At 44.0% G+C, this 17,432-nt stretch overlaps 1 protein-coding gene across 2 annotated transcripts in view; it reads right to left on the bottom strand.

Annotated features, from left to right (window-relative positions):
* Positions 1-6,507: 6,507 nt before the first annotated feature.
* LOC137347099 (angiopoietin-2-like) overlaps positions 6,508-17,432 on the bottom strand; it is a 218,154-nt gene continuing 207,229 nt past the window's right edge. For both annotated transcript variants that reach the window (XM_068011190.1, XM_068011191.1), the window contains one exon: positions 6,508-8,951. In XM_068011190.1, coding sequence (XP_067867291.1) covers positions 8,791-8,951 — 161 coding nt within the window. In that variant the 3' untranslated portion in view covers positions 6,508-8,790. The remainder of the gene's footprint in view (positions 8,952-17,432) is intronic.

Raw genomic sequence — 17,432 nt, 5'->3', positions numbered from 1 at the left:
ACCATCTGTGTGCCAAGACCATGCGACAGAGGCGGTCCCTGAAATGACGCAGGCACGGCAACCTGGAGAGAATATTCCACGGGCACATCCAAGACGAGGATGCCATGGACATCTCAGCCAGATGCAGAGACTAGGGAGCGGGCTGCCTCCACTTCATCCTCTGCCACAAAGGGAGCACCGCGTAGAAGTGGTAGAGAGAAAAAGGCGCCGCACAGTTAACGTCACTTAATAGGCCAACTGGGTGATGTTTTCCACATTTTTATGCTGTTCTGTTTTTATTGCAATCATCTTCTTCTTCTACTTTGGCCTCCTTGTATCAAGAGACAATGGGCAAGCACCTAGAGGTGGTCAGTGATTTGTGGAGCAGTGCCTGGAGTGGCTATAAAGGTCAATTCTAGAGTGACAGACTCTTCCACAGGCGCTGCAGATAAAATTGGTTCTCGGGGCTGTTACACAGTTGGCTCTCTCCTTGCACTTCTGTCTTTTTTCCTGCCAACTGCTAAGTCTCTTCGACTCGCCACTCTTTAGACCCGCCTTTATGGCTGTCTGCCAGCTCTGGTGATCACTGGCAACTGACTCCCATGACTTGTGGTCAATGTCACAGGACTTCATGTCGCGTTTGCAGACATCTTTAAAGCAGAGACATGGACGGCCGTTGGGCCTGATACCAGTGACGATCTCGCTGTACAATGCGTCCTTGGGGATCCTGCCATCTTCCATGCGGCTCACATGGCCAAGCCCACCGCTGGCTCAGGAGGGTGTATATGCTGGGGATGTTGGCCGCCTCGAGGACTTCTGTGTTGGAGATACGGTCCTGTCACCTGATGCCAAGGATTCTCCGGAGGCAGCAAAGATGGAATGAGTTGAGACGTCGCTCTTGGCTGACATATGTTGTCCAGGCCTCGCTGCCGTAGGGCAAGGTACTGAGGATACAGGCTTCAAACACTCAGACTTTTGTGTTCTGTGTCAGTGCGCCATTTGCCCACACCCTCTTGGTCAGTCTGGACATAGCAGAGGACGCCTTTCCCATGCGCTTGTTGATTTCTGTATTGAGAGACAGGTTACTGGTGATTGTTGAGCCTAGGTAGGTGAACTCTTGAACCACTTCCAGATTGTGGTCACCGATATTGATGGATGGAGCATTTCTGACGTCCTGTCCCACGATGTTCATTTTCTTGAGGCTGATGGTTAGGCCAAATTCATTGCAGGCAGCCGCAATCCTGTCAATGAGTCTCTGCAGACACTCTTCTGTGTGGGATGTTAATGCAGCATCGTCAGAAAAGAGGACTTCCCTGATGAGGACTTTCCGTACTTTGGTCTTCACTCTAAGACAGGCAAGGTTGAACAACCTGCCATCTGATCTTGTGTGGAGGAAAATTCCTTCTTCTGAGACTTGAACGCATGTGAGAGCAGCAGTGAGAAGATCCCAAACAGTGTTGGTGCAAGAACACAGCCCTGTTTCACGCCACTCGGGATAGGAAAGGGGTCTGATGAGGCATCACTATGCTGAATTGTGCCTTTCATATTGTCATGGAATGAGGTGATGATACTTAGTAGCTTTGGTGGACATCCGATCTTTTCTAGTCGTCTGAAAGACCACATCTGCTGATGGGGTCAAAGGCTTTGGTGAGATCTATGAAAGCAACGTAGAGGGTCAGAGAGTCATAGAGTCGTACAGCATAGAAACAGGCCCTTTGGCCCATTGCGTCCATGCCGACCATAGTGCCTATCGAATCCCACCTGCCTGCATTAATTCCATATCCCTCTATGCCTTGCTCATTCAAGTACCTGTCCAGATGCCTCTTTAATGTTGCTACTGTTCCTGCCTCCACCACCTCCTCTGGCAGCTCATTCCAGATACCCACTATTCCTTGTGTGAAAAATGTACCCCTTTGATCCCTTTAAACCTCCTCCCTCTCACCTTAAATCTATGCCCTCTAGTTTTAGTCACCCCTGCCACGGGAAGCAGACTCTGGCTATCTACCCTATCAAAGCCTCTCATAATTTTATATACCTCTATCATGTCCCCTCTCAGCCTCCTTCGCTCCAGGGAAAACAGACCCAGCCTATCCAATCTCTCTTTACAACTCAAGCCCTCCAAACCAGGCAACATCCTTGTGAATCTTTACTACACCCTCTCGAGCTAATCACATCTTTCCTGGAGTGCGGCGACCAGAACTGCACACAGTACTCCAAATGATGCCTAACCAATGTTACGTACAACTGTTAACATGACGTCCCAACCCTTGTACTCAATGCCTCGGCCGATGAAGGCAAGCATGCCATACACCTTCTTCACCACCCTGTCTACCTGTGTTGCCACTTTCCGGGAACTATGTTCTTGCACCCCAAGGTCTCTCTGCTCAACAACACTCCCCAGGGCCCTGCCATTCACTGTATATGTCCTACCCTGGTTTAACTTCCCAAAATGCATCACTTCACACTTGTCTATGTTAAATTCCATTTGCCAATCCCTTGTCCACTTTCCCAGTTTATCTATATCCTGTTGCAACCTTAGACAACCTTCTTCACTGTCCACTATACCACCAATTTTGGTGTCATCTGCAAACTTACTAATCATGCCCCCTACATTCACATCCAAGTCATTAATATATATGACAAACAGAGGGCCCAGCACCGATCCCTGCAGCACACCACTGGTCACCGGCCTCCAATCTGTAAAACAACCCTCCACTACCTCTGCCTCCTATCACCAAGCCAATTTTGTATCCAATTTGCTAGCTCACCCTGGATCCCATGTGTTTGAACCTTCTGGACCAGCCTACCATGCGGGACCTTGTCAAAGGCCTTGCTGAAGTCCATGTAGACAACGTCCATCGCCCTGCCCTCATCAATCCTCTTGGTCACCTCCTCGAAAAACTCAATCAAATTTGTGAGACATGATTTCCCACGCACAAAGCCATGCTGACTATCCCTAATCAGACCATGCCTTTCCAAATACATATAAATCCTATCTCTCAGAATCTCTTCCAATAACTTTCCCACCACTGATGTAAGGCTCACCGGCCTGTAGTTCCCTGGCTTATCCCTGCTGCCCTTCTTAAATAAAGGCACAACATTAGCTATCCTCCAGTCTTCCGGTACCTCACCGTGGCTAACGATGATACAGGAATCTCTGCTTGGGCCCCAGCAATTTCCTCCCTTGCTTCCCATAGCATCCTAGGATACACCTGGTCAGGCCCTGGGGATGTATCCACCTTGATGCGCTTCAAAACTTCCAATACCCCCTCCTTTGTAATGTTGATATGCTCCAGGAAATCGTTGTTCCCTCCCTTGAACTCACTAGCTTCCATGACCTTCTCCACTGTAAATACAGACGAGAAGTATTCATTTAAGACCTCGCCCATTTCCCGTGGCTCCACACATAGATTACCACACTGATCCTTAAGGGGACCTACTCTCTCCCTAGCTACCCTTTTACTCTTAATATACTTATAGAATCTTTTAGGATTCTCCTTTATCTTATCTGCCAGGGAAATCTCATGGCCCCATTTCGCCCTCCTAATTTCCTTCTTTAGTGTAGTCCTACATCTCCTATACTCCTCGAGTGACTCGCTTGATCCCAGCTGCCTATACCTGACATATGCCTCCTTCTTTCTCCTGACCAGACCCACAATATCACTCAAGCTTCCCTAAACTTGCTAGCCTTGACCTTCCATCTAACAGGGACATGCCTGCCCTGAACTCTTTCTATCTCACTTTTAAAAGCCTCCCACTTGTCAGATGTCCCTTTACCTGTAAACAGCCTCTCCCATTCAACTTTTGAGAGTTCCTGTCTGATGCCATCGAAATTAGCCTTCCCCCAATTTAGTACTTCAACATGAGGACCAGTCCTATCCTTTTCCATAACTATCTTGAAGCTAATAGAGTTATGGTCACTGGTCCCAAAGTGCTCCCCCACTGACACATCAACCACCTGCCCATCCTCATTTCCTAAGCAGAGGTCAAGTGTAGCCCCTTCTCTAGTAGGGCCATCCACATACTGCTTCAGAAAACTATCCTGGACACACTTAACAAATTCTTCCCCATCTGATCCCTTGGCACTAAGGCAGTCCCAGTCAATATTAGGGAAGTTAAAATCACCTACTATTACAACCCTCTAATTCCTGCACCTATCTGTGATTTCCCTACATATATGCTCCTCCACTTCCCTCTGAGGGGCATCTGTTTTTCACGGCATTTCTCCTGCAGCTGGCGAAGGGAGAACAGTATGTCAATGTTGGATCTCTCTGCTCGAAAGCCGCACTGTGCCTCAGGGTAGATACGCTCAGCCAGCTGCTGGAGTCTCTTTAAAATGACTTGAACGAAGACTTTCCCCACTATGCTGAGCAGGGAGATTCCATGGTAGTTGTTGCAGTCACCATGGTCACCCTTGTTCTTATCGAGGGTGATGATATTGGCATTACGCATGTCCTGTGGTACAGCTCCCTCATCCCAGCACAGGCAAAACAGTTCATGGAGTGCTGGGAGTATAGCAGGCTTGGCACTCTTGATTATTTCAGTGGTAATGCCGTCCTTTCCCAGGGGCTTTTCCATTGGCTAGAGAATCAATGGCATCACTGAGTTCTGATTTTGTTGGCTGTTCGTCCAGCTCATCCATGACTGGCAGAGACTGGGCTGCATTGAGGGCGGTATCAGTGACAACATTTTCCCTGGAGTACAGTTCTAGATAGTGCTCCATCCAGCAGTCCTTTTGCTTGCTTTGGTCAGTGATTGTGTCTCCTGATTTCACTTGTTTATGTTATCAGTCTGATATATGTGTTCTTGATGTGTCATGTCAAAAGGGGGATGGAGTTTTGTTGGGTGGATGGGGGCATCTATGGGTACCTGAGATTGCTGTACTTCTGTGCTTTGTGATGTTGGAGAGTGTTGGCGGTGGAAACCTGATTTTCCATGGTCATGGCTGGTAATGGGACTTCACAGACATGGGTTATCACAGAATGATAACTCTCTATGCTGGAAGGTGAGTTCTGGGATCATCGGTCATATGGGCTCGAAGGCGAACAGGTGAAACGCTGTTGAATTAGCATGGCCCTTCTGGCCATGTCAGCCTGCCATTGGCCCTGAGATCTGGGATGACATCGTCGGGTCTTTTCCAATGCCTGGGTGCCGGCTACCTCTTGAGTGATCCCTTCCTCCTCCACATCCTCCTCTGAGGTGGAGTGGCATTCCAGCTCCTACTCTTCATCCATCTCCAGGCCTCTTTGTATTTTCATGTTGGACAGGGTGCAGCAGACAACCAACACACAAGACACTCTGACTGGCTTGTACTGGAGAGCACCAGCTGAGCGATCAAGGCAACGGAAGCACATCTTCAAGATGCCAATGGTCTGTTCAATGCAGGTCAGTGTTAGGAGATGGTTCTAGTTATCTCCCAGCAGCCACCCACAGATTCCGGATGTGGGCCTGAAGAGATGTGGCACCTGGGACTCTCACAGAACGAAGGAGTCATCATAGCTGCCTGGGAACCAGGTGCAGACCTGCAAGATTCACTTCCTATGGTCACAGACCAGCTGGACATTCAATGTGTGGTTGCCCTTTCTGTCGGTGCTTTACGGACAAACAAGTTCAAAGTTATCCAAACCAATCTGAAAACCTGTGACCAACGTATGGCATGTTTTCCAAACTTAAGTGGCTCTTAACTTACTAAATCTGACTTCATGTAAAGAAAGAGTACAATAATGATACAAGTAATTATTGATAACTTAATCAACTGTCACATTGTGTGTAAAATACATTTGTTTTTCTTTCTTGATCATTTTTAGTTTTTGCTTCCTCATCTCGGGACCTGCTAACACTTCATATTTCTGACCTAGTTTGCTATAGGCAAGAGGGACCTCTTATTTGTATAGTAGTACCACCAGACACCAGGGTGTGAGAGAGCACCTGCAAGGCAACTGTTTTATCCTCCCCACCCACTGTGGGAAAGTGGCTGGTCTGTGCCTCGTGCCTCCCCTAATGTTACAGCAGAGATCAGGAAACAGTCGGATGGGGAAAAATTATATTGGCAACCAGTGTACTGACAAAATACTTAGGAGCTCTGATCACAGCACTACTCTGACCTGATAACTTTTACTGTGGCAAAATGCATAAATAAAAATGTGTATATCTTTTATATACACTGGAATGTTGGGTAAACATATATATTACAGCTTGAATGCATAACTAAAGGTCACAACATTGTAATGCTGATCCATTTCTATTGCTGGCAGACAAGATATATGAAAGCACAGACAGAAGTTTGGATATTTTTATTTCTTAAATTAATCCAAAAACTGCTGTAAATGGTATGCTCATGTTTAATAGTTAAAAAAAATGAAAATATATAAAACATTTCCTAGTTATTGCTTGACAATTTAATTTAACTTTCTTTTGCAGAATAAGTAGTAGTAAACTTTTCCGTTATTTGCACATATTGGAAATGGTAAATAATTAAGCTATAACATGCCCGTGTCCATTTTCTGGAAGTAATGACTGACAAATCAATATTTGTAATATTCTTTATTTCAATAATCCAGTAAAAAAAATTAATGGATATGTTTAAGCAGGAAAACTTTCTTGACCTTTTATACACTACAATCAAAATCAGTTCCCGATGGCTTAATGGATTCTTTATCATAAGGATAGGATAAGCCTGTTGTGATGCATTTAACAGATTCTCATTTTTAATTATGTCTTGTTAGTTCTGTTAGAAACAAAGCTTTTTATGAAATGTAAGTTTAGTATAGTTTTGTTTTGTGATCCTTAAATAGGTCTCTGCTAAAACCCATTGTTGCTCCACCTTGTTGTAATGTTCAACCTGTCATTGGCACACTCCCAATATTTTACTTGGAACAATATCCCAGCATTTGAATATACAGCTATGTTGTACTTTACGCAGAGAGGCGTGTGAAATAAGAGACTAACAATTTGGAGTGATGTCCCTTAATTCACACCTGGCAGTTGTTAATATTCAGCAAAAACCTGTCTATCAATTTTTGTAAAAATTAATCATTGCAAGCTGCGTCATACTCCTGCTACCTTGCATCTGTGTTCTTGCAGTGGGTGGCTGATGAGTAGGTGGCGGCTGATGAGTAGGGGGCTTGTTGGGAGGTGGTGGTGGGAAACTGAGAAAATTACCCCAGGTCACACTCACACTGCTGCTCACAGCAGTTTCACAATCAGAGGCCAGCAAGCTGGTCAATCACTGCTATCTTGGTACCAGAGGGTTCACAGTCGAGACAGCAGGGAAAGTGGAAGAAATAATATTTTGCTTTCACTGTTCACAAGAATAAAGTCAGAAAATCCTGTGACTTAGGGAAGGCTTATTTCTCCTCTCACACAAAGTGTGTTCAGTCTCCATTAGTCTCTCCCAGATATTGCTATGATTTGCCACTCAGGATGATTCAGAGTTTATATACTGTGAAACAGCAACAATTATGCTTATTATAGGATCATAGCAGTATTTTAAAACTGCAGGTGGCCCTACATTTGATGCAAGAACAAAGAGATTGGCATGTAAGCAAAAGTTAACTGCTTTAAGAGTGTCCCAGATATAACCATTCCAAACAAAACAATATCTTTTGCAGCAGTGTGAATTTCGCTGGATTGTTTGCTTAGACCTCTGACCTCCTCTTAATTTTTGGCTCGATGATTGACAAGACCCTTGGGGACAAAGAGCAATAGCTGGAGGCACATTTACCTATTCCTGAAATAGCCATGCACCGCAAAAACAATGATCTCTCAATAACAGACAGAAGTTGCACTGGGTAGGTTTTCTCACTATCCACACACACAGCAGAAACTTGCACACCAAATTGTACAGCAGAGACTCGTTACAAAGGAGCAACATGACCAAAGCATAATGTAGTGGAAGATCCTTAACCATGTTTGTATACAGAGGACAATGACATGGCCTGTCATCAGGCTCTCCACATTTATTTGATTTAATCATAGCTATATCAAAAAAAACAAAATTAAAAATGTCAAAACACATTGATGCAAACAGCTGGGTCTGCAGCAAATAGAACATCTGCTGGAGCACAAATATGCAGTGGCAGCCAATAAGCAATGGGATTTTTGGAACAGGCTGTACATGTTGGCTGCTGATGGAACTGAGCCTACCCAGAAAACTAGCTGTCTTCAAAAATCTGAAACAGACACAGATGGGTAAAGATAACAATGTAGATTTGCAATGTTTCCTTCAAGAAGAAGAATTTACTGCAGAAGTGCCCAAATACTTTCTGTACGTTAAATAGTTAAGCATGTTACATCCCTGCATTGGTTTCCATTCGCTGTGGTCATCTGACTCAGTACCTATTGAAGGAGCAAGCAGATGTGAAGGTTGATGCATTAAAGACAACATTGAAGGCAGCTGACCAAGAAGGAACACTTTCAAATACGCTTTGCCCTGAATCTAGATTATGTCAATGGGCAACACATCCTTTGCATCATTCAAGTTGAACAGAAGAAGCCCTGAAGGGCTTTTCTATTTCAAGAACTAGTTCAATGGCAAGTCATTTAATATTCTCTTTCCAGTTTTCCACTGAGCGTCTCCTTGTCAAACTTTTCACCACTGAAGATGCGCAGGAAAGTTTTTTAACAAAATATTTTCTTGTAATCTGCAGGCTGATAGCAATGGTGGCGAAGCCGTTAATATATATGTCCCACCAGTCTGTGCTAAATGATTTAATAAAATTAAATCAGTGGTTGTGTGGCAGATGCAGAGTATCCCTTACATGTGATGGGGAATTCCATTAGCTGCTCAGAAAAGTGATCCCTGTACATTGCTCAGAAAGATACAGGGCGAATCATCATAGTGGTGGACTTGAGGGAGTAATGTGACCCTTTCCAGTAGTGCCACTTGATCCCATTAAATCGAATTGTATTCATCCCGCCTGAATAATACATGCCGTTCAAGTTGGAAGGGCCACAGGCCTGAAACCACCATCCTGCAGATAAAAAGCAACAAATATACCAATGGTTAGAACATGTCCTTCATAATATCAGCTTAAAATCTCTTTATCACATTGAGTTACAGCAGTCATCTGGGCATAAAGATCACCTCAGTAGGCGGCACAGTGGTGTGATAAGGATATGTATCTGTGATTGTCTGCATAGTGAGCTCTCTATCTGGGCTATACCATCCAGCAAAGGTGCCTGGTGTAGTTAATTCACAGGGGATGGAAAACTGGTGGCAACCATTATCCTGGTCAGCTGTTATGCACCTCCAAGAATCTGGTTCAATGATGCAGCACTGGCAGAGAGATAGGAATGAGCAACCTGGTGAATCTATTTAATACATCCCAAGGATTGCCAGGAGCAAGACAAAGTAGAATGATTTTAATGCAGATATGTTAGCTACTTAAGCATCCAATCTAGGAGAAAACACATCAATTTGATGCTGAAACCAAGCAATAACCGATAACTCTCACTACAACTAACTGCAATATTCAATATTTACATGCGTCATGCATCAGTTGCACAGCAAGATTGTACAGTTTATTTCAACGAGAATGGATTAACTGAATCTTCACACAGAGCAGGTCTGCTGTCATCAATGGATGGAAAATAGGGGGGGGGGGGGGGGGGAGGAGTCAGAAAACCTGACCAGTTGATGCAGCCTTCAGTTATACAATTATGGGAGAGACCATTTCAATGGTGAAACTATAGATACACTGCTGAATGAGAATTGAACTGGGCTATTGGAGAGAGAAGGGTTAGGGTTAGGGTCCCTCACCAAGAATGGCTTGGAGCACTACGACTGACCAAGTTGAATGTGTCCTGAAGGACATGGGTGCCAAACTGTACTTGCAGCAGGTGGCAAGAGAATCAACAAATGTTAAAAAGCTAGTTCACCTTGCCTACCTGTCACAGATGCATCAGTCCATGACAGTATTGGTGGGAATGTGGCACACCACTGTGTTAAATGGAATCGATTTGGAACAGATCTAGCAGCTCAAAACTGGGCATCCAAATTGGCCATCAGCAGAATTGCATTCCACTATAATCAGTAACCTCATAACCGAGCACATCTCTCGCTCTACTATTACAATCAAGACAGGGGATCAACCCTGGTTCAATGAAGAATGTAGAAGTGCCAGATTGGTAAGCTGAAACACAGGACAACATGCATGCTAAAATTCTGAAGCGGCATGCTAGAGGCAGAGCTAAGCAATCCTACACCCAATGGATCAAATCAAAACTCTCCAGGTCTGCCACATCCAGTCATGAATGGTGGTGACAACTAATGGGAGGAGGAAGCTCCAAAAATATCCTCTTCCTTATTGATCAGGGATAGGCACCGACATGCTGCACCATGGACGTTTGACAAAATTATTGACAGCCACAGACATGGGGGCAATTAATCTGTATATAAAGTGTAAAGCCAATCTAATGCTGTCAAAACACAGTCCCATTTAATACACATTTCTCCCTATAAATAATGTAGCTAGGCATACAAACATCAATGGAGAGCAGCACAGCTGTATTAGCTAGCTAGCAAGAAAAATAGTATGCAATGCCATTGCAAATTACTTTGTTTAGAGAATAGAGTTAGCTACACCATGTCATGAGGTGGTAGATGGACCTTATGAGGTGATCTCTATGGATTCACAGTGTGGCAGGAGTGCTAATTCATCCAATAAACCATTAAACTCAAGGAGAGGATTGTCATTGTGGTTAATGAGGTGAGGCAGTAGAAAAAAATCAGCAACAGGAATATGGACCATTTCTCACACTGCTGTTGTCACAAAACAATTTAACCTGTGATCGCCAATGTTTGTGCAACTTCTCCACCTACTTGTAATATGTCTGAAGACAGGGTAGACAACAGAATAGCACTAATCTCTAAATCAGGAGGATTCTATAGGATAGAGCTGATAGCACTTCAGAAGAGTCATGTAAAACAGAAAAGCAGAGTGGGACAGGAAGGGACAGAGAGATTAATGGTTGGTAGCCAAAACTAGTTTATTCATCTTAACAGGCTGTTAAACTAGGTAATGGATTCTAAAATAAGGAAATAACAGAATCTCTCATAGGCAAAATGTCATTTGCTCACCAAAGCTAGTGACAAAATTCGATAAACACAATTACAAATAAAGAGCACCCTTCAGTTCCTCCAATAAAGCCAATCTCTTAAATTTACTTATGTCGATATATCAGTCTATCACTGTCGATTCTGAATCAGCTCTGACAAGATAATTATGAACAAAAAGTTTTTCTGAAAAATGCTGAAAGGTTGTTACTGCATGTATTATTCAGTTACAAAATATTTAGTCACTATCTTTAAGATTGTACTCCAGACCAACCAATTTATGTCCAAGCCAAATCTTTTACCTGTTAGCAAAGGTGCACATTTTACAAATTATATGATGCAGACAAGTTTCAAATGACATTGGCTGCTCAGGTTATCTGCCCTCAAACTGGATAGTAAATGATGCACATTGCAGTTACTGATATTTGACATACTTGCAAACCTTGCCCTTTACTCCAATTCGAAGCCCAAAGAAATCAGCTTCTAACATGGTAATTGAAACTTAATTTTTACTATGTCTTCCCTGACAGTTTTTAAAACTGCAAATGCAGCATGGATTTTGTTAAGGCATCATAGACAGTTCGTAGTAGATTAAGGTTTGCTAAAGCTATCCGTTACATTGTATTTACTAACTATTGTATATGGATCAATGGCATCCTGTTTTTGCTGCCATCACTTCATCCCATTACATTCTACTCTTGGATACATGAAAAACTTACAGTGCTGTGTTCTGGAGATACCTTGGATTTTCTTGCCTGTTTTCTCTTCAATCCAATTTCTGGAACAATGTGATTCCAAATGGATAGCAGCACAATTGTGACATTTATAGAGAAGCAAAAGTCCAGCAACTTTCAAATGTCAGTGAGCTTGTGTCCTAAGTGAAAGTAATGCATGCCAGAGTGCAAAAATCAAAACATTCCATGTTTGACTTTTTTCCATTTTAAAATGAGTTTACATAACACAAGCCTTTAAACTTGTGTTTTAAAATAACCTAGCTGCTAGGTTATTTAAAAACACAAGGATAAAGGCTTTCAGCAGGGGTGTCCAACATTTTTGTGTGGTGGTCCACTTTATAATTTTTGTCTTACATAGGGGGCTGGTGAGACAATTTTGGAAAGATAAATGCATTAAAAATTTATCTTACTACTAATAAAAACATCAGATCTGCATTTTTGTGAAGAAGCTGTAAGTAAGACTAATTTATTGACTTACTTTCTCGTCACTACGTTGGGTACTGATTTTGTGAGATACCTGTCTTTTTTTTTTGCTTGCACAAGTACAATGCCGCATATTTACTGTAGCAAATGGGGAGTATTACGGATAGATGTCCATCTGTCAGGAACGATCTTGATCGCTCTCTCTCCCTTCTTTCTCTTTCTCTCTCTCTCTCTGTTCCCCTTTCTGTGCTCTCCCCGTGTTGTCCCTATGTGTTGTCCCCCCTCACTGTGTTTTACGAACATACAAATTAGCAGCAGAAGTAGGCCATTCAGTCCCTCTGGCCTGATCTGCCATTCAATAAGATCATGGCTCATCTGTTTGTGTTTCGAATTCCACACTCCCTTCTACCCCTGATAACCTTTGATTCTCTTGCCTAACAAGAATCTATCTTAAAATTATTCAATGACCCCGCTTTCACCACCTTCTGAGGCAGAGAGTTCTAAAGTTGCACAACCCTCAGAAAAAAAATGTCTCCTCATCTCTGTGCCTAAAGGGCGACCCCTAATTTTAAAACTGTGACCCCTAGTTTTGGACACCCCACAACAGGAAACATCCTTTCCACATCCACCTCGTCAAGACTGTTCAGGATTTTATGTACTTCAATTAAGTCTCCCCTCACGCTTCTAAACTCCAGTGAAAACAAGCCCAGTCTATTCAACCTTTCCTCATAAGACAACCCGCTCATGCCAGGTATCAATCTATTAAACTTCCTCTGAACTGCCTCCAACACATTCACATTCTTCCTTAAATAAGGAGACCAAAACTGCACACAGTATTCGAGATGTGGTCTCACCAATGCCCTGTATAACTGAAGCATAACATCCTTATTTTTATTTTCAATTCCTCTAGTAATAAAGGATAGCATTCCATTAGCCTTCTTCATTACTTGCTGTACCTGCATACTAACTTTTTGTGACTCATGCAGTAGAACACCTAGATCCCACTGTACCTCAGAGTTCTGCAGTTATTCTCCATTTAAGTAATACTCTACTTTTTTATTCTTCCTGCCAAAGTGAACAACTTTACATTTTCCCACATTATACTCCATCTGCCAGATTTCTGCCCCCTCACTGAACCTATCTATATTGGTCTGCAAGCTTCTATGTCCTCTTCACAACATACTTTCCTACCTATTTTTGTGTCATCTGCAAATTTATCTACCATTCCATCGCTCCCCTCATCTAAGTCATTGATATAAATTGTAAAAGGTTGAGGCCCCAGCACAGACCCCTGTGGGACTCCACTCATCACAACCTGCCAATCAGAAAAGGACCCATTTATGCATCGTCTCTGTTTTCTGCCAGCCAGCCAATCTTCTACCCATGCTAATATGTTACCCACTACACTACGAACTCCTACTTTGCACAATAACGTTTTATGTGGAACATTGTCAAATGTCTTCTGAAAATCCAAGTACAGTATGTCAACATGCTCCCTTTATCCACGGTACATGTTACTCCTTCAAAGAACTCCAATAAATTGGTTAAACACGATTTCCCTTTCACAAAACCATGCTGACTATTTCCGTTTACCTTAAGTTTTTCTCAGTACCCAGCTATAGCCTCCTTAATGATTGATTCTAACACCATCCCCACCACAAGCTAACTGACCTACAGTTACCTGTTTTCTGGCTCCCCGCCTTCTTGAATAGAAGGGTTATATTTGCTATTTTCCAGTCTGATGGAACTTTTCCAGAATCTAGCAAATTTTGAAAAATAAACAGCAACGCATCTATTACCTCATTAGCCACCTCTTTTAAGACTCTAGGATGAAGCCCATTAGGACCTGGGGACTTGTCATCCTGCAGCTCCATCTGTTTGCTCAGTACTGTTTCCCTGGTGATTGTACTTTCACCAAGTTCCTCTCTTCCTTCCACCTCTTGATTTACAGCTATTACTGGAATGTTTTTTGTATCCTTTACAGTGAAGACAGAAGCAAAATATTTGTTCATTTCATCCACCATTTCCTTATTATCTACTATTAACTCCCCATTCTCACTCTCTAGAGGACCAACATTCACTTTACTTACTCTTTTCTTTTATAAATATCTGTAGAAACTCTCGCTACCCGTTTTTACATATTTCTAGCTAGCTTCCTCTCATACTCTAATTTCTTTCTCCTGTTAACCTTTCAGTCATTCTCTGCTGCTCTTTATATTCTGACCAATCATCTGACCTGCCACTCGTCTTTGCACAATTATATGCTTTTTCCTTAAGTTTGATGCTTTCCTTACCTTCTTTAGTTAATCACAGATGGTGGGTCCTCCCCTTAGAATTTTTCTTTATAGTAGGAATATACTTATCCTGAGTATTCTGTGATATCCCTTTGAATGTCTGCCACTGCTTCTCTTTTGATCTATCTCCTAACCTCGTAACCCAATTTACTTCAGCTAGCTCAGCTTTCATGTTCACATAATTGCCCTTATTTAAGTTTAAAATACTAGTCTTATACTCACTCTTCTCTTTTTCAATCTCTTTGGATGTAAAATTCAATCATATTGTGGTCGCAACTACCTAGAAGTGCCATTACGCTGAGGTCATTAATTAATTTCCTCACATTACACAATACCAAATCTAATATACCCTGCTGTCTGGTTGGCTCCAGAACATGCTGCTCTAAGAAACTACCTTGAAAGCATTCTATGAACTCCTCCTCCAGGCTACTATTGCCAATCTCATTTTTCTAGTTTATATGTAAATTAAAATCACCCATGATTACTGCCTCTCTTATGTTGTTCCATCACCTCTGTGTTGTTTCTCCCCTCCTGTGTCACCCACCCCCCCCCTCTCTCTCTCTGACACCCCCTGCTCTCTCTCTCTGACCCCTCGCTCACTGTCTCCCTGACCACCCCCTCACTCTCTGTTCCCCCGTTCTCTCTCTCTCTCTGTCCCCTGCACTCTCTCTCTCTCTGTCCCCGACTCACTCTCTCTGTCCCCCTGCTCTCTCTCTCTCTCTCTGTCCCCCACTCTCTCTCTCTCTCTCTGTCCCCCTGCACTCCCTCTCTCTCTCTGTCCCCCTGCACTCCCTCTCTCTCTCTCTGTCCCCCTGCACTCTCTCTGTCCCCCACCTCTCTCTCTCTGTCCCCCATCCCTCTCTCTCTCTGTCCCCCACCCCTCTCTTTCTCTCTCTCTCTCTCCCTCTCTCTCTGTCCCCCTGCACTCTCTCTCTCTCTCTCTCTCTGTCCTCGACTCACTCTCTCTGTCCCCCTGCTCTCTCTCTCTCTCTCTGTCCCCCTGCACTCTCTCTCTCTCTCTGCCGCCCTGCACTCCCTCTCTCTCTCTCTCTCTCTCCCCCTGCACTCCCTCTCTCTGTCCCCCTGCACTCTCTCTCTCTCTCTGTCCCCCGCACTCTCTCTCTCTCTCTGTCCCCATGCACTCTCTCTCTCTGTCCCCCACCTCTCTCTCTCTCTCTCTCTCTATCCCCCACCTCTCTCTCTCTGCGTCCCCCACCTCTCTCTCTCTCTGTCCCCCACCTCTCTCTCTCTCTCTCTGTCCCCCACCTCTCACTCTCTCTCGCTCTGTCCCCCACCTCTCACTCTCCCTCTCTCTGTCCCACACCTCTCTCTCTCTCTATCCCCCACCTCTCTCTCTCTCTATCCCCCACCTCTCTCTCTCTCGCCCTCTGTCCCCCACCTCTCTCTCTCTCCCTCTGTCCCCCACCTCTCTCTCTCTCCCTCTGTCCCCCACCCCTCTCTCTCTCCCTCTGTCCCCCACCCCTCTCTCTCTCTCTGTCCCCTGCTTCTTTTTCTCCTCTCTCTCTGTCCCCCCTTTCTCTCTCTCTGTTCTCCCATCTCCTTTCTTTCTCGCCCGCTCTCTTTCTGTCCCAACCTGTCTCTCAGACAGTTGCTGAGAGCAGGAACTGACAGCATAGCAGCTTTGTGGTTGGACAACTTAAAAAAAAAATTGCAACTGTCAGTTTCACAGCTGACAGGCACTGAGAGCAGGAACAATGGCTTCGGAACTTCAGACTGCTTTGTGGTTTGCCAACGGGCTTTTTCAAAAAAAAACCCGCCGGAAAATCACGAAGCTGTCCAAAGTTCAGAAGCTGCTGTTCTGCTCTCATCACCATGAAACTGACAGTTGCGATTTTTTTTAAAGCCGGTCCCGTCAGAAAGAAGCAGCCAACTGTGGATTTCTGAAATCCCAATGTCAGAAATCCACCATTTCATGGAAATTTCTCATCCTGGAAACTACCAGTCACGGACCTCAATTTTTTTTTACCGTGGATGCTCATGGACACATTGCCAACCCCTGTCAATGCTGTCAGAGCCCAGCATGTGACAGCAAATGACAAGGTTAAAATAGTTGCAACCATTTCAGTCAGAAGTGCCGAGTGGAGGATCCAACTTGGCCTAATCTTTAGGTCCCCAGCATCATAGAAGTCAACTTGATTCACTCTGTATGAAGAAACAGCTGAACACACTGGATACGGCAAAGGCTATGAATCCTGAGAAAATCTGCAGTGCTGAAGACTTGTGATCCAGAACTAGCCGACCTCTAGCCAAGCTGTTACAGTACACCTATGACATTGGCATGTTTCAGACAAAGTGGAAAATTGCCCAGGTATATCTTATCCACAGAAATCAGGACAAATCCAATCTGGGAAATTACTGCACCATCAGCCTACTCTCAATCATCAGCAAAGTGATGGAAGAGATCATTGACAGTGCTGTCAATGGTACTCGCTCATCAATAACCTGCTCACTCGTGCTCAGATGGGTTCCACCAGGGTCACTCAGATCCAAGACCTCATAACAGCCGCGATGCAAACACGGACAAAAGAGCTGACGAATAGCAGAGGCGAAGTGAATGTGATTGTCCTTGAAATCAAGTCAGTATTTGACCGAATGTGGTACCAAGGAATCCCAGTAAAAAACTGAAGTCAATGGGAATCAGGGGGAAAAATCTCCACTGTTTGGAGTCATGCCTAGCACACAGGAAGATGGTTGTAGTTGTTGGAAGTCAATCATCTCAGTCCTGGGACATCATTGCAGGAGCTCCTCAGGGTAGTATCCTAGGCCCAACCATCCTCAGCTGCTTCATTAATGACATTCCCGACATCGTAAGATCAGAAGTGGGGATGTTCACTGATAATTGCACTGTGTTTCAGTTCCATTCACCACTCCTCAGATATTGAAGCAGTCTGTGCCCACATGCAGCAAAATCTGAATAGCATTCAG

This window comes from Heterodontus francisci, chromosome 31 (assembly GCF_036365525.1).
Source record: "Heterodontus francisci isolate sHetFra1 chromosome 31, sHetFra1.hap1, whole genome shotgun sequence".
Lineage (NCBI taxonomy): Eukaryota > Metazoa > Chordata > Chondrichthyes > Heterodontiformes > Heterodontidae > Heterodontus > Heterodontus francisci.
The sequence above is the reverse complement of the archived record's forward strand: the minus strand, read 5'-3'. Positions and strand labels throughout refer to the sequence as shown.